We start from the raw sequence: 25,659 nt of genomic DNA, 5'->3' as shown, positions 1-25,659 counted from the left end.
CTGGGTTAGAACTAGGTGATCTTTAAGGTCCCTTCCAACCCAAACCATTCTGGGATTCTATATAGAAGTCTGTATTGCAGTACAGATGCAATACCCTGATGCCCGTCCCCTCACTGACGGCTCTAGCAGTATGTCTGGCTGTTCAGTGGCTGTGGTGACAGACCCCAGGGGTTTTTTAGGATGACCACATAAGGAGAGGAAGACCCTTCTCTGGCCAACACACCTAGACACCTCTGCAGGGCCCTGGGCAGGCGCCCTCCCGCCCGGCCACCGCGGCCCTGCCCGCAAACTTCGCCGTGTGGAGGCTGCTGGGGCCCGGCAGAGGCGCCCTAGGCCGCGGGCCGTGACCCGCCGCCCCGGGCCCGGCTCCGGCAGGCCCGTGCCCAGGACGCCGCTGGGCGGCCGCCGCCGGGCGGCAAGAGGCGGCCGCAGGCCCCGCCTCTCCCCGCAGGCTCCTCGGCGGAAGGCCGGGGCGGGCGGAGCCGCTCTCCGCCGCGGCCCGCCGGAGCCATGAGCTCCCACCGCAGCGAGAGCGACTGGCAGGGGCTGGTGAGCGAGGTGAGGCGGCGAAGCCGGGGGCAGGCGCCGGGCCGGGGCGCCCAGCCTCCCGCGGCGCGGCCTGGACGCCGGGCACCGGCCCTCCCAGGGCCGCCGGGGCAGAGGGACGGGCGGGGGTGGGGGCGGTCCCCTGCTGCCGCCGCGCCGGGGCGAGGGGCACAGCCGGCGGGAGGGGACCCCGGCCCGGGGCCGACAGAGGCCCCGACCTCCGCGGCTGGGGCGGCAGCAGGGGGGCATCGAAGTGTCGGCTGGCGAGGCTGAGCTGTGCGGCGCCGACCCCCTGCACGGCCGCTAAATAGCAGGGACAAGTGCCTGCGAGCCTCTGGCCTCCATCAACCGCCCTGTGGCCACCGTTAGTTTGCGGTGGCCGGGGACTCGCCCGCGGCCGTGGCCCCCGGGCCCTGGCCCCGCTGCCGGCTGTGAGGGCGGGCAGGCGGCGGGGGACAGCCCTGCCCCGGCGGGTCCCCTCCTCAGGCACAGGCTTTGTGTTCTTTCCTCACTGCAGTCACGAGTGAAAGGGGTTTGACACCCACGGTGTCCTGAGTGCAGTCTGGTAATAGGGTAGGGGGACCATGAGCTTCAACAGGTAGAGGGAGGATTTTCAGTAGGCAAGAGCAGAAAATTTTACCTTCTACGACCACATTAAAAGATCCACAGCATTTACAGGTATGCATTTTCCTGTAACGACTTGAGGTCAGTGTTCTTTAAAGGAATATCATCAAAGTTAAGGCTGTTTAACAGGCAAAGCCATAAAGTTTGAAGTAGGTTGGAATGACGATTTTTACATTGCATTCTTGAGTTGCATTAATTTTGCATAACTATAAAAATAGTATTTCTATGTTTACAGCCCGCAAACAAAACTTCTGTGCAAATGGCATGGGCCTAGATCAACCTGGCCGAGTCTTCTGCCCTAAAGTATGATTCACACTGGTGAAATCCTCTGATTTCAGGAGGGCTTTGCCTCCATTATATTAAGTGAGCGTGGCTTGAAGCCCTGACCTGTCAAAAAGATGCATGAATTCAAGGTCCTGAACTTGTCACTTCTCCCAGTGATTTCAGTGGGAGTTTGTGTGGGCCTAGATCGGTGCTAGTACAGTAAGTCCAGAATTGGAGTCTACCTGTGCGCAGAGTGCTTGCAAGCACACAAACTAATCCAGAAGAAAGTGAAAAGTATGCTTTCAGGAGCATCCTGCTTGTGCAGCGTTGCATCTGATATCTCGTTTGCCAAATGGAGTTTTATTTGGGGGCAGGGGTGGTGTCACATGGCGGGGAAGGGTAAGAGAGAGAAACAATTCACGAGGTGTGTTCAAAGGAAATGTCCCTATTTTTGGCTTTTAAAACTTATCTAGAATTGCTTTGGAACTTTTTTACTTTTGATATGATTTTACCTGGAAACTCAATCCTGAAATAGAACACTTATTTCTGGTTTAGGGGCTTCTTGATTGTAGTGAAGTTTAATGACTGTGCTAAGTTACATTCTTGCAAATACTTAGGTATACATATAATTTTATTTTTTTTCAGGAACTATTAGGAGCCTGGTGATTTATATTCCATTTTTCCTTCCTTTCTCTCTGTTCCCAGAGCAGGCTTGCAGCCTGTTTTTCTGTATGAAGTCTGTAGCACGTGCTGTCAGGGTATAGACTTCCCCCTTTTGCCTTCCCCTTCCTTTGGCTATTGTGATTAACTTTGTGTGATTTACCCATTAACTCCAACATCCTAATGGGTCTGTGAGAAAGTGGCTCTAACTTCTGAGGTAACTTGTAATAATTTTTTCCAGTTTCCTGTATCCCTTAGTGGTACAGAACTTCTCCAGGCCTCTTAGCTTCAGTGCTAGGTAATTTAAGTTTTGTTCCCTACACATTTCGTAGGTACTTTGAAGTGCTTTCAAAATGTGAGATAACACAGGCAATAAAAGACATGGTAGCTCTAAACAAACACTTTCACATTGCTGATGCTGGGCAGTTAAAATATAGAATGGAGTTCAAAATCTTGGTATAAAAGACCAGAAGCTGATGGGCTCAGATCCATGGTCACATTCTTTTTCATTTCCACAGTCTCAGTCCTCCAAATTTGAAAGACAGAAGTAATTGAAATACTCATCAAAGCAAATGTAATATTTTTAAAAGTCTGATATTTTTAAAAGTCTGGTAGGATGTATTTTTGGTCCTTATATATATACATACACAAACATTTGTGTACACAGACCTTTTTGTAGTTTGGTTTTTCATTCTTCATTAGATAAAAAGAATGCTTGTGTTTTTTTAGGTGTGTTCCAGTCTCTTTCTGTGTTTACTCTTTTTTTCCCTTTTTACTTGTGTTCCATTTCAGTGCCTTTTCCCTGTACTCTTTCACACATCTTTCTCTGCTTTTATTATGCTCATCACTAACTTCTTTCTTGTTCTTTTGCCTCCATGTTTGTGTATTTTTCCACTTTAGAGCCACATGCGTTTGGGGCCTAGTGCGCACCTGGTACTCTGAACAATCTTTGCACCATGTGTACCTTGAACATTCTTTAAGCTAATTCTAAATAGAATGACGTAGGAAGGAATACTGGGACAAAGCCAACTTAGCAAACACTGAAGGAGCAGAAAGAGTCATTATTTCCACTGATAATCTTACCAACTGAATACAAAAGAACAAGCTTCAGGAGTGAGAATCCACATAAATTTTGCCCGTTCTTAAGCTGAGTTCAAGTATTGACAATGGATGAATACATATATAAAAAGTAAAGTACTCTGTTGGGTTAACACAGAATTTTTTCTTGGAGTCTGGGTTTTTGTCTTAACATTTACCTCACTGAATGACCCATGTTTAGGGTATTTAAAAGCCTGTGTAAAGCTGTAGGATGAAGACCTGGTCAATAACTGCTTGTTTCACACAAGTGAAACTGAACCATAGCATGAACTTTCTTGCTGGCTGGACTGAGATGGTGGCCTAAGTCTTCCAGAAACAAATGATCTTCATAAATCTCAAAATACTGTCCCAAGAGTATGGCCTATTCCTTTGAACAAGCTTTTGAATGTCTTTTATTAAAAAAAAAAAAGAAAAATCCTTGCTGTAAACAAAATACGTTTCCCACCTGCAAGAGGATGTAAAGAGGAAAGTGTGACAGTTATTAGTTGCTTTGCAGCGTGCCCTGCTAGAAAGCAATCACAGAAAGGTGGTTATACAGTACTCTTCACTCAAGAGAATAGAATTCTTGAAAATCATTTTCACCACCAGGGTCTTGGTTGCAGAGTTTTGTTTGTTTGATTCTAAGTGTTTTTAAATGTCTGTACTTATTTCTCAGCCTGACGACAGTGTTTATGGGTATGCTACGCTGTTGACTTACACAAACTCATGTGAGTCAGCTGAGTTAGTGGCTCAGTTTTCCTGTCTTGATAAGGGAGATGAAAAATAACTAAATCTCATGAATACAAATTAAAACCACAATATATGAACTTTGTTCAAGGGTAGTTGGGGGCTGCTTTTTGAAAGGCTGTAGAAGCTTCCAACCATGTTCTTCTGTGGAGAAGGGTGTGATTTCACTTTTTGCCTGAATCCTGTGTAATCTGTCTTGGAATCATTTGATCTGAGGACGGATGACAGAATCAGGGATGGAGAAAGTAGTAGGTGGTAGCATGATTTTGGGGCGGTGGGATGAGTTGAACAGTACTGGACATCATGTGTGGTAGGGAAAGAACACTTTTATGTAATCTGCAGTACCACCTCTGTCCTTGCTTTAGAGAGCTGACTTCTACAAGTTCAGCCTCCTTTCTGCTGCAGTCAGCGAGTGTGCTTCCATTCACTTCATTGAGAGTTGGCACCAGTCCTAATTTAATACTGCTTGGAGAACGTGTACTTTTGATGGTGTTTTCCAATGGAAGCAAGAAAGGTTTCCTAGGAAACCCATAAGACTAGAGTGGTTGTCCTCTGTCCTTTCTGCTAGCTTCTCCCTCGGATTTGCCAACTTATTAAATACAATGTCAAAACGCTTCTCTTTTCCTTGTCACCTCCCACACATTAGAACATTTACTCTGTGCTATTTACAGCTACTCATATGTGACTGAGCCTCCTAAAATTAGTTTGAAGAAATTTAGTCTCCATTTAATTTGTCATTCTCAAGAGGCTATTTCTTGATTATTAACTGTGTATGGTCGTCGGCAATACAGAAGGAAGTGATATGCTTGTGCTCTTGAGCTCCCTTGCCTAGGAACTGCCAACCTAACACTTGGAGAAAGAGTTTTGGGGAATTATTTATCGAACGTGTGACTATTGAGCGGTAGTTCTAGTTGAAATAGCTAAATGTTCCAGACATGAATTCTGAATAAGAGTGAGAAACGTAACCTGCTTGTAGTTGGCAGAGCATACCCTTCCCATTAGTTGCACAATCTTTTTTTTACGTGGACAAGAGAGAAGAGGAAGGAAAATTAGTGAGATTTTCATGTTTATAATAATCTCTCTAACTTTCTGTTATGTTGCCTTTTCAAACAGGATATGAAACGTAATTCACCAAACCTACATGAGGGGACCTGACAGGCTTTGAAGCCACTAATTTCAGAGCTTTTCTAAATGTGGGCAAATGCCAGTGGCTGTAGGGAAGAACAAAGTGGAGCGGGTGCTCTGAGGTCCCTAGGTGATTGGGTTGGCATCGTAATGGCTTTGTCATTTGGAAAAGGAAGTGGAAATGCTAAAGGAGTTGGCATTGTGACTTAACTGCTCTCCAAAGTTCTCGGGACCTATGGGAGAGGTGCTACGGAGACCTGCATGCTGGGCTTTTCAGGCAACCAAACAAGTGTTTTCTTCTCATGTTTCCATGTTCCGGGTTGGACTAAGGTACATACAGCAATGGTAAAGGGCAAACACAGAGAAATTGATCACATAATTCAATGCATACAAAACTTTTAAGGGCTGGGCTGCCTTGCAAAATAGTGTTATTTTGACTAATCAAATCAAATGATGGTAATTCTTAAGTGACCAGTGAAGATGATGTGGTGTAATATTATCATCAAGACAAGACATGGTGTTCTGGGGAGCTGCTTATATCGCTTAGATCATCAGTGAATGATACCAGCCTGATGTGTGTTTCAGCAGTCAGGAGGTAGCTGGTGAAGCAAGTGCTGGGCAGCAGGAAAAGCAGAACTGGTATTGCGGGATAAAACCAAGGACACTGCATTGTCTCGGGTTTTATCAGAGATGAGGACATGAGATGAGATGGCAGGCAAATGGCCAGTAATTGTGTATTTCTCGGGCTTTTGAGAGCTTGACTCTTTCAGGTAAGTTGAACAGTTTAATCTGAAGTCAAGGGCAGCAACATCACTGAAACACAGTCAACGAGCACCCCAAATAGTGATGGTACAATGCATTTTGTGACTCTTCAGTTTGTCATTGGCACAACAAAATTGCCTTCAAGAGTACTGTGAGGAGAAATTTGATAAAACTCCAGACAGTTCAATAGCAGCTGGATCTCTCCAAAAGGCGGTGAGTAGGATTCGTGGTTTCTCTGAGAGCATGGTGGACAATAGGGCTTCCAGGCCCTCGTACAATGTGGTGGCCCATCAGCATTTGAGAGAATGCTGGGTCCTGGAATGTTGAGAGAACACAGGATGTGATCCACAGTGATTCCAAAGCACAGTTTGGAGATAGTATCTCTACTTTTACCCTCAGAAAATTAGGTATTTTCCTCTTGGCACTAATTGCCATAAAATACCCAAGTATAGGCCAGTAATTTGTACAAATTTAAAATAAATTATTTTGTGATAGGAATTTGGTGTGTTTGTTGGTTTAAAAAAAGAAAGTCTAAAACCTTGACAGTGTCCCAGCTTCATCAGATTATTAGACCATGTCTACGGCGTCGTTAATGAGATCTATCCAGATTTGTCACTAAAAATAGCAATGGACAAATACAAAGTGTTTGATGTAGAGGGTCACCTTGGAGCAGTTACACTCTCCTGTAATGTCAGTCTCTTTTTACTCAATTTCACTAAAGTAGTTATCTGGCTGTAAAGCAGTTCAGGCAGTAATGTAGGATGTCATATATATTCCTTTAATTATTATGATCTTCCTTGTAGCAATTATAATTTGCTTTATTGCAGATAACAGTAAATTGGTAGATAAAAGTCACTAGACAGATATGAAAAGTTGTACTCTGTAGCTTTTAGATTGAAAGTGTAGCAGCTGGTTCTTGGTTAACTTTGTTTTTTAAACTTAAGATTCTTTTGGAACATCAATTAAAAAGAAACAAAAGATAATAAGAATATTTCATAGTAACTGTAGTGCATAACAGAATTCACTTGTTTGTCTCACTAATAGTATGTGAGACATAGGCTTTTTCCTTCAATTGCAGAGGAAGAAATCTCTGTATCAATGCCAGAAGCATCTATTGAATGCTTTTGCTCAAACTATATGAGAAAATTTTTCTTACTGCTTGCATTGCTCCAAAAAGACTGTTAAACTCCTATGTTCCTTTTGACAGCATACCAATTTTGCTGCACTTATTTGTCTATATATGGGAAAATGGGTGGGACTCAGTTGTTTCCCTGAGTAGAATTCATTTCTGGTGTACAGTTGTTAGGTCAGTTTATGGCCATTATTTTTTTTAACATTCAGAGTCACATATATTGAATAACCTCTTTGAGGTCTGTCTTTGTATAATTTGTTTTTCCTTGGTAATGGGAATTTGAAACACAGCTCTGTCAAATAATCAAATTCCACAGAAATGCTCTGGCTTTATTGTTTCTTGTACCATAAGCCCATGGAAACAAATTACTATACGTTATTACTATTTTTATCCCATTTATTTGGGAAAGTCAATATATGCAAAAGGTAAAAAATGGCTTCAAAAAGTCTTCTAGGTGGTCACTTTTACAGTAAAATCCAAACAGTACATTGATGAGAGATGCCAAGCCCCTTCCTTCTGTATGGCAGATCATCAGTATATCAGTCATCAAGTATAAATATACTTTAAACAAGGATGAGGTCATTATTCCTTTTCACTTAGACCCTGAACACAACTGTCCCCACAATCTGTTTATGGTTCATTATCCTCAACCTAACAGATAACGGACAATTCCCTTGCCCCCACCAATGCTGCTGTGAAAGGTAAAGCCTTCTTTTGTGCTTTGAGTGTGTCCTTTGTGGAGAGCTGTGACTCATGGCAGAAGCAAGATTTGTTTGGCATTCGGTCTGCATTTCCTGCCTGATAAGTATAATTTTTTTTATAGCCATATCCACATGCTCCAGTTAGCTTCCGACTCTCTCGTACACTGTTCCGTACACCAGCACTTGTGGCAAGTCTGGGAGGCACCTGCTGGTGGTGTGGGTGTCCTAAGGCAGATGTTTGGCTTTGCTCCCCTCCCACTGTGTACATTGTATAGGCTGTTCTGCACCACGTAGGTGGTGTCTGGATGGGCCAGCTTCATTCTTCCTGGTGGTTAAAGGAGCAGGACAGGCTACTCGGTTCAGGGGTTTTGGGCTGTTGGTTTTTTTAAAGTGATTGTGAGGTTTGCTTTTACTCATTTTTACTTGCAATTATTGTATCAGGTTGTTAGCATTCAAAAACAATTTAGTGAAGCATATTTTAGAATTGACTAAGACATGAGACGAAACCGGGAAAAGAAGAAGAGAGATTGGAGATTGTCAGAGGCAAATCTTTCCCTGTAAGGAAAGGAATTATTTTTTCAAGTTCGAAGCAATTTACCATGTCACTACAATCACTTGCTGACAATATTAAAGTTTAGCTTCTAATACCTTTCAGTCCTTTATCAGGGGACTTGACATTTGTGTAAGGTATCAGTAAGGACATAAGTACATAGGTACAGTTGCCTTTGTTGATGCCAAGGCATCATAATCCAGAAAATTTATGGCAGGATTTCAACTTCAGTATTGCCAGAAATAAAATTAATCCAAGGTGGAAGTGTCCTTTTTGAGAGTTCAGATCCTTCTTGGAATTGGTTTTCTCATTCCCTTCCGGCTTTTTTGCAACTAAGTGTTTACCATTTTTGTAAAATGTTGGCTGTACTAATATACCAAACTCACTTTTCCCTTTCTCATTGACTTGAAATTGAGGTTAACAAAGTCAGTTCCAAGCAAGTAGTACATACGAGTGTCCCAAAGAACAGCACTGACTTGAACAGTATGGAAATGCTGATGCTCTTGCTTTGTGCAAGAGCCCATAATGACAAAGTATTCTTGTCAGAGTATATAATGAAACTATAAATTGTTTTCATGACTGCTGTGATATTTGGTCTCTTGCAGAGCACATTCAGAAAGTATTTAGTGCCACGTCTTATGTGAGTAACATCACAAATAGAAATATATGCTTTAGCATGAGCAGTGTCAAGTAATGGGTAAGAAGAATCTGCTGATTGAACATCACATTAAGTGAAAAAAGTTGCTTGAAACTTCTGATAGGTAAGTTCAGGCACTGCAGGAAAGGAAGACATACACGTTACTATCTCTTCCTCCCAGTGGGGAAGGGCAGTGAAGCAGATCAGACTAATGCAGAACAGCTAAGATTTACAAGTTCTGCTTTGCTTTGTGCCTGAGCCCTATGCTTCATAGGCAGAGGCTGGAGGGGAAGGCTCACCTCTGCCTCCTCTGCCTTCCCTCCCCATTCAGGTGTTTGCAATATTCCTGCATTATTTCCCATTCTTTTAACTCAACAAGCACATGTGTATAATATCACTGCAGAAACAGTTTTTTTACCCATGTGGGTAGGGTATCACACTGTAATTGTTTCAGACTCAAGGTAAATTTTGGTTGTCACTCATGCGAGCCCTTCTGCTGTAACATGATCCTGTTTCACTGCCCTGGTGGAAGACTCCCCCCAGAGGACATTGCTGGGAGCGGGGAGGAGGAGGAAAGAAGGGGAAATGAGGTGGGAAATGCTGGTTGCTACCTGACAGCTGGCTATTGTAGGCACAAGTAGAAAAGGGACACAAGTTACAAATGGATTTCAGGCTTCTGATACAACAGATTTCTTTCCTGTGATTAATAAGCTAAGACAACTTGCAGCAGACTTTGATCTTGTGCAGGGAGCCTTCCTCCATCTTTTCAGAGAAACTTGAGCCTCTTGAATACAGTACTGGTTGTGGTAGAAAAGCCTTGTTACAATTATGGTGTTTTTTTCTTCTGCAGTATCTGGTGTGCAAAAGGAAGCTCGAAAGTAAAAAGGAGGCATTACTAATCCTTTCCAAAGAGCTGGACACCTGTCAACAAGAAAGAGACCAGTACAAGCTTATGGCCAACCAGTTGCGGGAACGACACCAGTCTCTGAAAAAGAAGTACCGGGAACTGATTGTAGGTTGTTCTTTATGAATACTCTATAACTGGGTGACAAGGGTGAACCTCCAAAAAAATGGAAAGAAGTCCATGACGACTCCTGTAAAAATGTTTAGGTACTTGTTTACAGTAGTCCTTCAGTTGTACAGCCCTGATCGTATTATTCCTCATTTGTTCCGCATTGATGAGGTAGTACCTGTTATATAAGACACAGAAAGACAGTGCGTGCTCTGAGGAAATTAGTTTCAGTCATAATTTCATTTAAAAACTGACTGCAGTATTATTATTCCACAGCAACTTAATGTACTGTTATGAAAAATAATGCAACATAAATTTGTAATAACTTGCTGTTCTAGAAATGTAAACAAATCTTCAGCCTCAGACAATTTTTTGAGTTGAAATTAATATTACTGGTATTAATCAAGATGCAGTATTTTAGAAACAATTTTGATAACAGTTTAGCTAAAATACATGTTTTAAAGTTTGATCCACAAAGTTAATATGGTTGCTGGCATGAGAAATAAGTTGCAAATAAAATATGTCCATTTATTTGTAGGATGGGGATCCATCCCTTCCACCTGAAAAGAGGAAACAGGTAGGATTCATTTTTCAGTTGGTGTTATTTATCTGCTACAAAATGACTTTGCAAAAATGTGAAAATATTAGCTAAGAAATCTGGTAAAAAGCAAGCTTTTCTGTCTATTGAAAAGCTCAGTCTAAACTGTGGCTGCTTGTGCTTTTGTCTGAACATGTTTCGCTCTAAAATATCTGAACCATCATTAATTAGAATATATGGCTATTGCTTTTAAACTCCCGTGAGACTGAAATTGGTCAGTGTACGGAGACTTGAGATTGTTCACCTTGTTTATCCTTCTTGTATTGAGTCGTAAAATGCGTTTGTGACAGGACTTCTCATACTTAAAAGCAATCTGGGAATGCATTGTCTTCATTCCATAATTGTTAATTTATTGTTGTGAGTACTGATTTCCATTAGGTACTCTCACAGGTCACTTAGGCTCTATGAGTTATAAATGGTAGAACAATGGTAATTGCATTTTATGGTTCCCCTGAAAAACTTTTTGCCTGCTCGCTTTTTTTTTTTTGTTCCTGGAGATCCACGTAGTATGTCCCTGTTGTGAAGTGCGTGTTGTCACATCCTAAAATTATCTTAATTTTTAGAGAAAAATAGCACCCAAAACACCACGTTTGAGCAGGGAGAGGAGGAGAACCCAAAAGAACAAAAATTGTTACTGTAATTGACAGTTCTGAACGTCTTTTAACCGTGTTTAAAACATGGTTATTGCATTCTCTTAATGGGTCAGAAGTTTTACTCATTATGCTTTCCCTGGGAGTTTGCATGTAGTTCCTGCTATTTTCTTAAAGCTTTAGGGACTTAGGGTTTTGGTTGTTTTAAACTAAACTTTCAGATGCAATGCAATGTAATTACTCCTTCAGGCACGTAAACAAGTAGCTGCCAAGAAGTCAGTGACTCAGTGTAGAATCATTTAACTTCTTCAGTATTTAGCATAATTTATTTGAAATTCTGTTATTTCAACAAAGTTCTAATAAAAGTTTATGACCAGATAAGTTTGTGCATTCTGACTACTAAAACTGGAGCTGAGGAATATACAATTAGAAGGACAAAACCCAATGCACTATATGGGTCATTACAGAGATAAGTAGGAAGGGATGCCATCCCATGTTGTTCTAATTCCTCTTCCGTCTTTCAAAACAAATAAATCTGACACTTGTTTCTAAAATAATAGCAAAATTTAGTCTAAATTCAGAAGCTGCAATTATATTAAGTTTTGGCAAATCGTACTGTGGTGAGTGCCTGGAAAGTCATTTAATAATCTAGCTAGGGGTCTTTTTTCTGAGGAAGTTACGTATTCATGCTAGGTAACAGTGAAAGAAAGAAAATCTTGTTCTCAAATGGGGTCATTTATAGATCTCCCCCAAGGACAATATATACTTTAGGTTGTACAGTAATAGGCTGTTAGTGCACTTCTTGAGTTTTCATTTTCCCGAGAAGTGTGTCTGTTGCATACAAGGTGGATAATCTGGAGTAGTTAGGGCAACCTTTCTAAAGAAGAGTATAGTTTTGATTTGAGAAATACATTGAAGAATAATAAAGCAAAGTTATGAATATTTCTCCATTATTCATGCACGTATGTTTCTTAGCATTTTCTCATCTAAGAAAGAGTGAAGTTCTCTATGCTCTTTCGGACTTTTTCCATCGCCTTTTTGCCCAGAAGCCTAGTTGCCTGCTGGGAGAAGTTTGTGACCTCACTCATTTTATAAAAACAGAGACCCTGATCCTATAATGAATTTTGTGTGACGCAAAAGTGCATGCTGTTCTCGTGGTCAGAAATGAGATAAAAAAATGATATGCTGAACAATTTGCTGTTACATTTCTTTACTGTAACTGAGAAATCATTGTTGAAATTGCAATCTAGAACCTTAAATGTAATAGGTGGGTTGGAATTGCTACTTTCTTCTCCTTCATCTCTTCATTTTTCACCTTTATTATCAATTACGCTTTGTGACTTCTTAAAATATCTTGTTTTCACAACGTGCCTTCTCTCCTTGTTTTGCAACACAGAATTTTCATGGTTTGTATGGAAATACCATGTAACCAGGCAATTTCTATCAGGAAGCAGTTAACTCAGAATTTGGTTTTGTAAAATTGGTGTTACTTAAAGGTGTCTTCATGTGCAGTGCTCTGCAGTGTTTTCCCTCTCAAAGCTGTGTGTGCAGTGATACGCATCTCTGACATAATCCAAAGATTGCTCTGTGTGTATTCACTTCTGCCGACCAACAAAAGCGGGAAATAAGAAACTGTGCTACTGAAACCTCTTTTCCTGCAGTAAGTGTTTTACCATTAGTGTTGTTATCGCAGCCTGTGGGCTGTCAGTGCTTTCCTGGCCCCTCTTACCAAACATTCACAATTAAATGTTGCGGTTGAAGATAGTTTTATAGTGTCTTGTGGGGTCAGGTGTAAGGTAGTTTTTGGATAAGTAACGGAAGGGTGAAATGTTTCAGGAGGATAGGAATAACGAAGAGTTGATTTTAATGTTAAAATTCACCAGAGATTGTAAAGAATAGACACTTCCCATTTTGAAAGGCATGTTAAAATGTTGCTCTGTCTACAGAGCCTCTGTTGTGCATCCTATATAAATAGAAATTCTACCGTTCTGCAGTGGTATATGCATCTGCTGCGATACAGAACTTTTTAATGACAAATACTGGCTATCTCTTGGACAGTGTTGCCATACTAGGAAACTTAAAGAAAAAAACATAGATGGGATTTCTAGCTTTATTTATACTGACTATTATTTTCATCTATATTGCTTGTATTTTCGGTATAACTTCAGTTCGGGAGAAGCTTTGTCATTGAAATAACAGATCAGTGAATCCTTGACCTTCTATATGAAATGGAAGTTCTTTTAATACAAGTGAGTTCCTTTGAATAAACAAAGGTGAAGTAAAATGCATGATTAGGAAAATGACTGTGCTGGGCCACACTCCTAAATATGCTTTGCTTAATTTCATCTCGTGAGACCACTCAGTTGGAGATAATGGGTTTGCAGTGGGGCTGTGTGTCTTGAATAAAGCCACAATGCATATGTTCACTGGTGAGGGCTTATATTTGTATTTTAAATATATGAGGAATCAAATTAAATGGAGCTAAACATCACAAGATCACAGAATGGTTGAGGTGGGAAGGCAGATCAACTAGTCCAATCACACTGCTCAAGCAGGGCCACCTAGAGCATGTTGCTCAGGACCGTCTCCAGTCAGGTTTTGAATATCTGCAAGAATGGAGACTCCACTGCATCTCTGAGCAGCCTGTTCCAGTGTTTGACCACTTTCATAGTAAAAAAGGGGGAGGGGTGCTCTTCAGATACCTGCAGGTATTGGGCTGGCTAAAGTTCCACATGAGGACTATGGCCTGTGAACATGAAGCTTCTTCCAGTTGTGTGAAGAAGGCCTCATCTACTACTTCCTGATCAGGAGATCTGTAGCAGATACCCAGTACAACAGCATGCATGTTGATCTGCCCACTAGTCTTGACCCAAAAGCTCTCAACTGACTCCTAACCTGTCCCAAGGCAGAGCTCCATGCATTCCAGCAACTCTGTCACATAAAGGGCAGCACCCCTCATCGCCTTCCTGCTGTCCTTCCTGAAGAGCCTGTATTCCTCCATCACAGCACTCCACTTGTGTGAGCTATCCCACCATTTCTGCATGATCCCCATGAGATTGCAGCCCTGTAACTGAACACAGTCTTTGAACTCCTCCTGTTTGTTCCCCATGCTGTGTAAGTTCCCCATGCCGAGTACAGGCCTCGGAGGGGCATCCAAGTGTGCCAAGTTCCACAGTACAGGCTTCAGAGCTTTCCCCACAAGGCTGTTCTTCAGGCATTTACTTCTTTATGTGCCTGTGCTCAAAGGAATTAAACTTCAGCTCAGTTGCTTTGTGAATTGCTATGTCCCTTCCCTTCCCATCACCCCAGGGTCTTGGCTTACCTACCCTATCCCAAGTTTCCTTTTTCCCTCCCACATAATTTCTAGTTTAGAGCTTTCCTTCTGAAGTCGGACAGCCTATTGGCAAAGATACTTTTGCCTCATGTAGTCAAGTGGTTCTTGTGTCTTCCAAGCAGTTGTTGAGCCTTAGAGAGGGTCCCATGGTCATAGAACCCTCTTTGAGGCTCCTAATAATGAGCCTCATGACGCAATGATGACATAGTCATACTGTATAGCACAGCTTGATAGCTACTCTTTTTGCCAGGGAAAAAGTCTCATCAGAGAAACTGTGCATCTTTCCTGAAGGTTGCAGCCCTTAACTCTGTTATAGTTATTAGTGGGTGTTCCAAGGTGATTCATTCAAACCAAGACTCTGACTGCCTCAGTGATCATTGACATCACAGCAGCATGCTACCCACTCATCGAGACGTTGGTCAGGCAGCTTAACTTCCACTAATGAATAAATTCATGAGTGTGGCATTTTGGGGAAGCAGAACATCAGAAGGAGCAGAGGTTCCAAACAGAAGTGTGTTGTGACATACCACAAATGGACTCATTTTGATCCCATTCATTTCCGCTCTCAGCTTCTAGCTTAACGTACTCAGCTGTCACAATTCCCTTTTGAAACAAACTTCAGGGATTACCTTATGACAGTTTTTGACGTCATCAGCAAAGATGATGAGTGTGACTATAGTGTGACTATTTCTTGTTAATTAATGAATTTGGGAAGTTTTGCTAGTCTTGTGCTAAGGCATGAAAGCTGCCCTATGAGATAAATGAGATGAGAGCCCTATGAGAGAAAATCTTCAGATAAAATACACTACAGGGTAAGTATTTATCTCACAAAGGTTCTGTGAAGATTGATGTGATTTCCTCCTCTCTTCAGAGGGTTTGAAGATGAAAACCACTATGCATGTGCCAAACTTAAACCTGTGCGCTTTGCTCTGGTTTGTAGGTGCATGTGTTTGACTCCCATAATGCGAAGTAGCAGATGGAAAACAGTGAGATCGTTTGCCCTTGCAACGCATCAGAGAGCAATATTCCCATGGATTTCAAAACGTGCCTGCTCTGAGAACGTAGCCGGTAGAGACATTTTGATTTCTGCACACTGAAATTTGCTGTTCCGTCGATAGGAGCAGGTGGCAGTATGCAAAACCTAGAACTTCTGAGCCGCTCTAGGAGTCCTGCTTTGTGAAATGACACTGTTGTTTCTTCACCCTTGTAGGTTCTTCAGTAAACATGAGGCTAGGAGAGAAGAAATGCTGATTCTGATAGATTTGATAGTCCCTCTTTAAAGTTTGGAGTGCTGTTCAGACCTGATGTGTACAACAACCTCTCCTCTGGTTGCTGCGTCTTACCTTCATGGAATAGAGAGACACTTGTCCGCACCCCTGCACCTGAATGCTCTTCATAAATATTCTATTAGTCAGAACACTCAAAACGTTTAAGGGATTTTGATTCTTTTTGTGCATTATCTCAAAGTTTAAGTTGTCCTTAAGGTCTTAAAGCAGCTAAAATATTTCTGATAAAACAAGCCAATGAAACAATCTTTTCTTCTATCCTAATATAGTAGTCTTTGTATTAGTACAAATCAATCATTTCTCTTTGACTATGTTCATCTGCTGTCAACAAAAAATTGATGCCTATGTGAAGTACGGGGGGGCTGAAGTACCTTATTGAACCTCCACAGTGAAGGAATTTCTGCCAAGTGACTTCTAATGATACTAGTTCATACTGACATCCTCAGTTGCTGGTTATGATGTATATTAAGAAGTTGCTTTGCAAAACCTGGCCTCATAAAGGAGTCTGTAGTTGGTGCTAACCTTATTTTGTTTGTCAGCCTTTGGCAAATGCTCTATGTCCATCTTGGTGGTGTTTGGTCTTGTTCAAAACTATGCTAATCTAACACACAGAAGACTGGTTAAAAGGAGAGAAAAAAATATTCATTTTACATGTCTACTGCTAAAATGGCATTTTGGTTCTATTAATCAGCTCTATAAAAATTCCGATTGCTGAGTGTCTTGAAGGTATGTGAGCGCGAGCGAGTCTTTCTTGTTTTGTGGAGCCCTGTCAAGTTTTGGCTGGTGTGCTTCTGTGGTGGCATCGTTGCCTGGTTCTCAGAGTGGCAGATACTCAGGGGAGGAGAGGATTTTCTTCTTCTCTTGTTTCATGTCAAGTGACTGCTTGGCAAAGCTTTGATTTTTGCTGTTGTTTTTCTGTGGGGAAATATGACCCATAGTAAGTGTATTTTGTTCAGTATGCCCAGGACCTATAATTTCAGAAGTCTTCTCTTCAAGATGAAAAACCCCGTAGGGAAAAATACAATAATTTTTGCTTTTTATCCTAAGGAAGCTAGTGCTAGGGGAGGTCGTCAGTTCTTCTACCTTGGAGTGAAGAGTGGTAGCTGGTGAGCAAAGCAGGTTTTTCTGCGTTAATTCAGCCATTGCAATCATATGAATGCACTGGAGGAGAAACTGCAATTAAATTTGCTATCAGTCACACCCATCAAGTGTGCTTAATGTTTCATCAAACTTCTCTTTCTGTCAGGCCTATAATTCAGTGTTCTTTGTTTGAATGTGTGACTGAAAGAAACAAAAGACTGTAAACTGCAGTATAGAAATGCTTGTTTGTATTTAAAAATATTTTTAAACTGTAAAGGTATGTTGGAAGTGTCCCCCTCTTCCCCCTTGCCAAATTACTTTTTCAAGCAGTATCTGAAGGCAGAAAGTCCTTTTTTTTTTAAAATTTTTTTTTTAAGTGTCGGATAAGATTTATGTGCAAGAGAATTGAGAGCTATATTAAAGACTGTGTTACTATCCATCATTTTTAAAGTGGTGTGAAGAAAAATAACACTGTGTGTATGTGTGGCTAGATTTGCAAAAGTGTTAAAGGAGCCAAATTCAAGGGTAGTGCATAATGCCAGGGATGACTATGTGGAGTTACTTCCCCCTGCCCCCCCTTCTTCTTGGGTCATTGGTCAGTAGTGAGCAAAGATCTGTTGCTGTCAGACAGGTATTCACTGGCTTATGTTAATAAATATTTATAGGTATTCACTGGCTTATGTTAATAAATATTTATAGGTATTTTCCTCAGTAGTTTCCTATGCTCATTTGTAGCCAAAAGTAAGGCTCTCTTCCACCTTCTATCCCAAAAACATTCTTGCAAATTTTAACAAATTCTAAGTGGAAAAGGGTGAGGTCTGTAATCCCATCCCATTGAATCTTTCACTCTCTGATCTGTACTGATTTGTGGTGCTTTTTTTCCCCTATGTAATAAAGGTTGGCACTTCCCAGTCAGCACTCTCACATCAATCTTTTTCTCCTTTCTTCCTAGCTTCTGGTGGGATCATTGACTATGATCATGCTTGCTTTTGGTCAGAGGAGAAAGGAATATGGGGACAGTTTCTTATGTCTAGTACCGCAATGGGGGTTTGGACTGCGCTTGAGCATACTTCCCTGAGAGGTGGTTGGTCACTGGAACAGGCTCCCCAGGGAAGTGGTCACGGCACCAAGTCTGCCAGAGTTCAAGGAGCATCTGGACGATGCCCTTAGTCATATGGTTTAGTTTTAGGTAGTTCTGCGAGGAGCAGGGAGTTGTCCTCGCTGATACTTATGGGTCCCTTCCAACTTTAGATATTCTATAGTTCTATAATACATGCAAGCTTCCCGCGACAGATGGATGTAAAACAAATAGCTTGTCATGCTACAAAAGCTCAAGAATACCTTCTGGAAACTGAATGTTGACAGAGGTGGGTAGACCTCTAGAAAGATTGTCTGGTACGGGGCAGTTAATCAGAGAGTTGAATGAAGCACTATCTGTTATTCAGTATTACAAACAGTTGCATCGAGAGAGGCTAGGAGAAACAAACAGTTTCCACTGCTGTTGGTTGTTGCAGAGGCAAGACAAGATGAGGCAGCAGAACGGTATAGACCTCTGCATCTTTCTCTCCATTACCCATGGCTCAGAAATCTTTCTTCATCAGTACTTCGTAGTTAGTTTTGAATAGGGTGAGTGAAAGAAGTCTCTGGCAGTTACAGGAGTTTTTTTAAGGCTTCACCTAGAATCAAAAGAAACTGTTGAAGAAGTTGAGTCTAGAGAAGCTGAATTTGGCTAATTTTCAGAGTTGTTCTCTGTTGCACAGGTAAATGATATGAGCATTATTGTCTGCTGAAGTAACCAGTCTTGAATTTCTAAGTTAATTCTGTGTTTGTTCTATGAATATTGAAAAGAATTTGCCAGGTGGAAAAATTAACTGCCTTTCTCCTTGCATAGATTTCTCCCCTTTCCTCAAAAAAAATACATGCTTACAGGTTCACGAAGCCAGTCCTCCATTGTTAGTTTTATCGTCTTTCAAACATATGCTATGTTTTCTTATATATGCCAAAGAAATGGCACCAAGTTCAGGTGTTGTTCAGTGTATCCTCTTGGCTGGCTCTCCTTAAGCCCAGTAGAGCACTTTTGAAAATCAAATATTTCTCCTTCTATCCACATTTAACCGAGAGTTTTAATGAGATCTTGCCAAAACCTTTAAAACTCGGAACAATCTAAATTATACATTGTATGGAACCTCTAAGCCAGGGAAATGAATAATTGCTGGAGACTACTTCTGTGACATAGCTTGGTTGTTTTAGTTTAACAGAAGTATAATAGAAGCTTTGCATTAAGGAGCAAGTCTATACTTAGCTCATTGTAATGCTCTTAGCATGCTTAAACGAGGCTGTTTTATTTTGGTGTCTAAAATTCTTCATTTCAAGTTTTTTCCAAAATCCCTGTCTTGGGTATAAAGGTTTTTGTCACGTTGTCATTTATATGACTGACAAATAAAATTCAGCATAGAATTGCAATCCCAGAGAAATGGTTTTAAAAGAAATAAATCTGAGCAGGAAGATTTAGTATAGGCATGGTAATGCCTTTCCTGCAGTTACTGGGATCTGGGTTTTAACTACAGACTGCTAGAATCCTGGTGTTGTGTCTGTAAACACTGATTAGTGAGATTGAGTTCTTCCGAGGTGTTGAAATTACATGTGCTATTGCAGCGTTATGAGTTGTTTGAATTCCTCATAAAAAGGGACTTTATAAATAGAAGTGTTTCAGAGAGGTTTGTGCAAATCACGTTCGTTTTAACTAACTGGGTCTGGTGGTTGGATGGCCTTTATTGAAAGTCAGCTTTCTTAAAAAACAAAACAAAACAAATTGCATCTGAGCAGTAGCCACAGATGCTTCAGTTTAAATAGTTTCCTGCAAACATGAGTTCTTTGTTTTCTTTCTTCTAAACAGCCATTAAGAAGTACCCCTCAAAACAATTGAATGTGTTCTGAAGCTCCTTGATTCATTCAATATATGATTGACTATTACATAGTTCTTTAACATATAGAAAAAAAAAATCATTCTACCAAAGCATACTTGAGGAACATTTTGTGTTGCTTGAATCGTTGCTGACTTGAAAATAAAACTGGAGATAGCTTTATTTTGGCCCTGTAATTGGCTATTTACATTTTTTTTGCTATTACGCTCTTTCCCCAAATTATTTATTTGCAGTCTTCAGGTTTATCAGTAGTTTTAAAAAAATGCTTTAATCTCTTCTAAAACTGTGGGAAACTTACCTTACTTTCATCTGAACCTTTGATCTCAGAGTACCGGAAGTACAGAAGCTGCAGCAGTGAATTAGGCTTGTTGTTCATCAAGTAGGGTATATCAGTTTCTCGAGTTATTTTTCCCGTTTAAAAGTTTGAAACTATTGCTATTTTAACCCAAGTGGAATTTGGACCCGGCTTCTTCATATAGTAGCGTACAAAAGTTCCAGTTGATTATAGTGTAGTAGTTTAATAGTCTAATCCTCCAAATGGTCAGATGCATGTATAGCTATGTTCATGTTAATATTCATGTTAATATATTTGAGTTAATAGTTCTCTTAAATATAAAACAGGACATGTGAAAATAGCAGTAGTTAGTAAGCAAGGGAAAAGATTGCAGGAATGGCTATCAGACACCTTGTTGATTTGATAGTGTATGAGTTTTAAAGATAAAACTCACAAAAATATCCTATGAGACTGTCAGGTGGTAGTGAGAATGACTGGGTGAAAGAGCAGGACTGAAAAAGAGAGAAATTCCAAGATAGAGAAATGGGGGAGTTCAAAGAGAAGCACGGCAAGTAGGGAAATTAAAGCTAAACCTAAAATACCAAGAGAGAACTAGGAACAGTCAGTTGATGCATTGGCCTCAAACCCAGGGAGCGTGTGCAAGGGTATCCAAGGTATACTGGCTCAGGAGGCTTTACCAAGTCATGCTTAGAAGATCTGAAAATTCTTTTTTCATTTCTTTTTATACTCTTCAGATTTATGGCAATGGATGACACACCTAGCTGTCCATAGGCAATGTCTCGAAAGGCTGCACGTTATCCACTATGATTGTAACTCTCTTAGAAAAGAGATCTCATTGGTAGGCTTTTCCTGCGCTGGGTCAATGTTTGTGTATTCATGAGATATTTTTAGGGTAAAAATAAATTTATCTGTAGTATTTACCTATTTTCAGATATCATAGATAGGGAAGGAAGAGATTGCATTATTTTTTGGTTAGTGGTCAAGCTTATGGAATTTAGTTATAAAAATTATAGACCAGACTGCTCGCCCTGCTAACTTAGTAGGTTAATGGGAATGATAACTTTTGACCTGGATTATTTGCGGGTGGGGTGGGTGTTAGCTTTCACCTCTGTTTTTCTAGAAGTCTATGTACTTGCTAACAACGCAAGTCAGGTCATGTTTGAAGTTTTATGCTACTAGATATCTATGGTTCAGCTCTGTATAGGGGCAGGGACTCCGGCTGGCATCCTCATTACTGGCTAGGAATCTGCTCTAAACGCTATTAGGTAATATAATTGTATCATAATCATTTATCAGCTGTGCCTTTTGTCTAATTATATGGAAGTTTAAAACTAGTATTTTGGCAACTTTGTATAAATATTGTCAAAGTGCTCTGCATTTTGCTCTTCCCACCAGCCAAGATACCAGAACTAGCGCAGATGTTCTCACCTTGTCTTGTTTGGGGTTTGTGTGCTGTTCTGTGAGTGTCTATGCACACATAGAATCATAGAATGGTTAGAATTGGAAGGGACCTTAAAGATCATCTAGTTCCAACCCCCTGCCATGGGCAGGGACACCTCCTACTAGACCAGGCTGCTCAAAGCCCCATCCAGCCTGGCCTTGAACACTTCCAGGGATGGGGCATCCACAGCTTCCCTGGGCAACCTGATGCAGTGTCTCACTACTCTCACAGTAAAGAATTTCTTCCTAATATCTAATCCAAATCTACCCTCTTCCAGTTTAAAACCATTACTCCTTGTCCTATCACTACTCTCCCTGATACAGAGTCCCTCCTCTTCCTTCCTGTAGGCCCCCTTTGAGTACTGGAAGGCTGCTATTAGGTCTCCCTGGAGCTTCCTCTTCTTCAGGCTGAACGAGCCCAAGTCTCTCAGCCTGTCTTTATAGGAGAGGTGCTCCAGCCCTCTGATCATCTTCGTGGCCCTTTTCTGGACTCGCTCCAGCAGGTCTATGTCCTTCTTATGCTGGGGGCTCCAGAGCTGGATGCAGTACTCCAGGTGGGGTCTCACCAGAGCAGAGTAGAGGGGCAGAATCACCTCCCTCGACCTGCTGGCCACGCTTCTTTTGATGCAGCCCAGGATGCGGTTGGCCTTCTGGGCTGCAAGTGCACATTGCCAACTCATGTTGAGCTTCCCATCGACCAACACCCCCAAGCCCTTCTCCTCAGGGCTGCTGTCAGTCCATTCTCTGCCAAGCGTGTATTTGTGCTTGGGATTGCCCTGACCCACATGCAGGACCTTGCACTTGGCCTTCAGGAGGTTGGCATGGGTCCACATCTCAAGCCTGTCTGGGTCCCTCTGGATAGCATCCCTTCCCTCCAGCGTGTCGACTGCACCACACAGCTTGATGTCATCAGCAAACTTGCTGAGGGTGCACTCAATCCCACTGTCCATGTCTCCGACAAAGATGATAAACAGTACCGATCCAAATACCGACCCCTGAGGGATGCCACTCATCAATGGTTGCCACTTGGTCATGGAGCCATTGACTGCAACTCTTTGAGTGAGGTCATGCAGCCAATTCCTTATCCACCAAGTAGTCCATCCGTCAAATCCATGTCTCGCCAATTTAGAGACAAGGATGTCATGCGGGACAGTGTCAAATGCTTTGCACAAGTCCAGGTAGATGATGTCAGTTGTTCTTCCCTAATCCACACATGCTGTCTTTATTTCCTACTATTAAAGATAAAGGAACCCTGGTGACTTTTTCTTTGTTATCTCTGTAATGAAGGGGAGGGGGGTTGTGTGTGTATGGCTGGACTCGATGATCTCAAAGGTCCTTTCCAACCATGAAGATTCTATGGTTCTATGAATGAAGCATGAAGTCTCGGTACCAACAACAATAAAACTAAAGATTCTTTGTTGATAAGGAGTAAGTCTAGGGTTTCTTTTCATCACCACCTACACTTCTCTCCATAAGCACTAATTTCTGATTGATATTTACTCCTTTTCTAGGCAAATCTTGCCCAACTACTGAGTGAGGCTCAAGATCGAAATAAGCATCTTGGAGAAGAGATTAGAGAGCTTCAACAGAGACTGGGAGAAGTACAAGGGGACAATAAGGTATTATAAACTTTTGTTATCAGTAAGTGACATGGAATGTGTAAACTGGGCTGAAGTTTTGCATTTACTTCTTAGGAAAACAAATAAAACAATGAGTTACAGAACTTCTAGAATACTTTGATTACAATAAATGCTCAAAACAGTAGAACAAAAGAAGCTTGTAAAAGATACCAGTAAGTGCAGCTTATTATACATTTTTTAATGCTGCTTTTGCTCTGTTTTCCGTAACTACATATTTTGCACCTAGCCTTGCTTTAATAATCTTAGACTTAGTTTCTTTTTTTTTTTTAAATGTATTTTATTAGTGGTATTTCCTCTTAGAAATAAGTACAGATACATGTCTTCATCATGTGATAATTTTCATTTTTTTTGCAATGAAAATGCAAAATTTTAGTAGATGGTGAAACCAGGAGAGGCATAATTTTCCCCTTCAAAAATATGGAGTGGTTGATCACAAATATTAAGCCCTCGTCCCATTACCCTTACATAACCAATTTATTTTATTGCTAAATTTAGCAAGTTATATGGAACATTGCTCAAAATCTGCCATTTGGTATTAATCAAACTCCTGTTGTCTCTGTTAATTGAAATATTTAAACTCAAGCCAAATGTGTGTAACATTCACAGCTGGAGCTGTATGCAAAAGTACATTCAGAGATCAAACTAGTGAGAAGTTGAATTTGAGAGTCGAGGTGGTTAACGAAGTAAAAAATGAAAGAAATAATGAATGATAACTTCCCTCCCTTAACTACAGTTTTAAAGTTACGGGATTTAAAAATCTGATTAAAAATGATGCAACTTTTAATTATTCAGGTGGTTTTCTTCTTTCTATTTAAGTTCATTTTATTTATTTTATTTTAAACATAAGTATATTGTGATAATGCAGTTTTATTCATAGTTTATCACAAAGGACTTCCTTGAAGGTGTGCAGGGAGCTGGGAAAGGGTCAAGTGAGACCTGAATTTGTAGTATGCATAGCGTTCAGTGTAACTCGCTCAAGTCTTCAAAGACCAGCTTTCCCAGTGTTTCTTTTCATTTTGCATGTTATTGTTTGAACTATATTACAGTGTAGAAGACAGTGCTGTGCAGTTCTTCAGTACCAATATTACGCCATGCAGCCTCTCCCAAGCCACTCTTGAACAGATAACGAGGGTTTGTAAGTACAAGCAGAACACAAAGGCAGTAAAACTACAACATATTCAAATACCAAGGTCATGTACCTATTCTAATTCCTTACAACTATATGATCTTGGTAACAGAGGCTACTTCTTTGTGCTTGAACTGACTTTGTTTAGATTTGCCGTTGCGTGTTAACTTGATATTAGCTGGTCATCTTTGTGACATCTGTATTCTCAGCGTGAGTTTAAATTCATGCTTCTCATAACGAATGGAAAAATACAAAAAGGGTTATTCTGCCCACCATGCCCCTCTCCAAAAGGTGCAAAATAGTGCATCACTAAATAAAGAGGGGGAGGAAAGAACTGCATCAGACAGGGATTAATTTAGACTAGGTTTTTCATTTTTGGAACACATTCTTCACTTTCCTAGTAAATGAGAAATAGAGCTTATTTTAGAGTCAGGTTGCTGGTTTCTGAAGTGCCTAAAAAAGCATTGCCATCTCTCTGAGGGATTTAACACTCTCCTCCTGTGTCAGATTTTGCTCCCTCCTAGCTTCAGTGATAAAATTCTAGGCTTCTTCCCGAAGCCATTCTGCTCTGCGCATCAGTTCTCCTGTACCGGCAGCTGGGTTACTTCAGGCAGTGGAATCCAGATAATGCATGGTATATACAAAAACAAAGAACTTTAATAATTTGCTTGTTCTTACATTTTCCCCCTGCATTCTTCTCTCTGCTTTTTCCAAAGTGAGGGAGGGCATCCTGCCCAGCTGGTCTACGTCAACCTTACTTCTGGCAAGAGATGAACAAACAGCTGCTTTTGCAGCAAGTGAAGCTGCTTATGGATGAACAATTCTGCCTGTGTCTGAGCAGGGGTGACTCATGCAGGCTTTGTCACTGAGTGGCAAGAGCTTTGTAGGACTAAAAAAGAAAAAAAAAACTCTTTAAATATCACACATTAGCTCTATTGATAAAGAAATGTTTTGATGGCTTGGCTTGTTTTTCACTGCTTTAATGTTTGCTACTAGAAGCATACGGTCACTTGGATTAGCAAGAAGCCCTTAAACTGGTGACATTTTACTTGTTGTTGAAATCATGTTAAGTACGTCACCAGTTAGGCAATAACAAATTACTTGCATTTGGTTTAACTGGACTAATTTTTTCCTTTAATTTCAGCTAGAATTTTGTTGGCACAAATAATAAAACTTCTTCAGGCAGTCTCTGGAAGGATTTGTTGCTGCAGTTTGAGAAATACAGTAATAGTTAGACTGCAGCGCTCCAGAAACAGATATCTAAGACTATTTATTTTTATGATTGATCGCAATCTCTTATCAGCTCTGACACATGAAAACTATTCTGTTTATGATAGTTATTTGTAAATCTTTTTCCTTCCTAACATTCTGGCAGCAATGCTTGGAGAACAATTACTGAAACTGAGAAGAAGGTAGTTAGGAAATCTAATTCTCTCTTGTAAAAGGGTGAAAATGGAAAGCATAAGAGAAACTGGAGGCTTCTGGAAGACTAGATGACTCAGTTGCCTT

At 40.8% G+C, this 25,659-nt stretch overlaps 1 protein-coding gene across 4 annotated transcripts in view; it reads left to right on the top strand.

Annotated features, from left to right (window-relative positions):
• Positions 1-417: 417 nt before the first annotated feature.
• The window catches only part of CCDC149 (coiled-coil domain containing 149), a 55,144-nt gene continuing 29,902 nt past the window's right edge, over positions 418-25,659 (top strand). For 3 of the 4 annotated variants that reach the window (XM_074587726.1, XM_074587725.1, XM_074587724.1), the window contains exons 1-4: positions 431-558; positions 9,676-9,837; positions 10,376-10,414; positions 22,896-23,003. In XM_074587726.1, the coding sequence (XP_074443827.1) occupies positions 511-558; positions 9,676-9,837; positions 10,376-10,414; positions 22,896-23,003 (357 nt within the window). In that variant the 5' untranslated portion in view covers positions 431-510. Of the gene's footprint in view, positions 559-9,675; positions 9,838-10,375; positions 10,415-22,895; positions 23,004-25,659 lie in introns of all 4 variants that reach the window. The other variant, XM_074587727.1, reaches the window with a different exon arrangement.

The sequence above is a fragment of the Larus michahellis genome, chromosome 5 (genome assembly GCF_964199755.1).
Source record: "Larus michahellis chromosome 5, bLarMic1.1, whole genome shotgun sequence".
NCBI classification, from domain to species: Eukaryota; Metazoa; Chordata; class Aves; order Charadriiformes; family Laridae; genus Larus; species Larus michahellis.
This window is presented reverse-complemented; position numbering and strand designations above follow the sequence as displayed.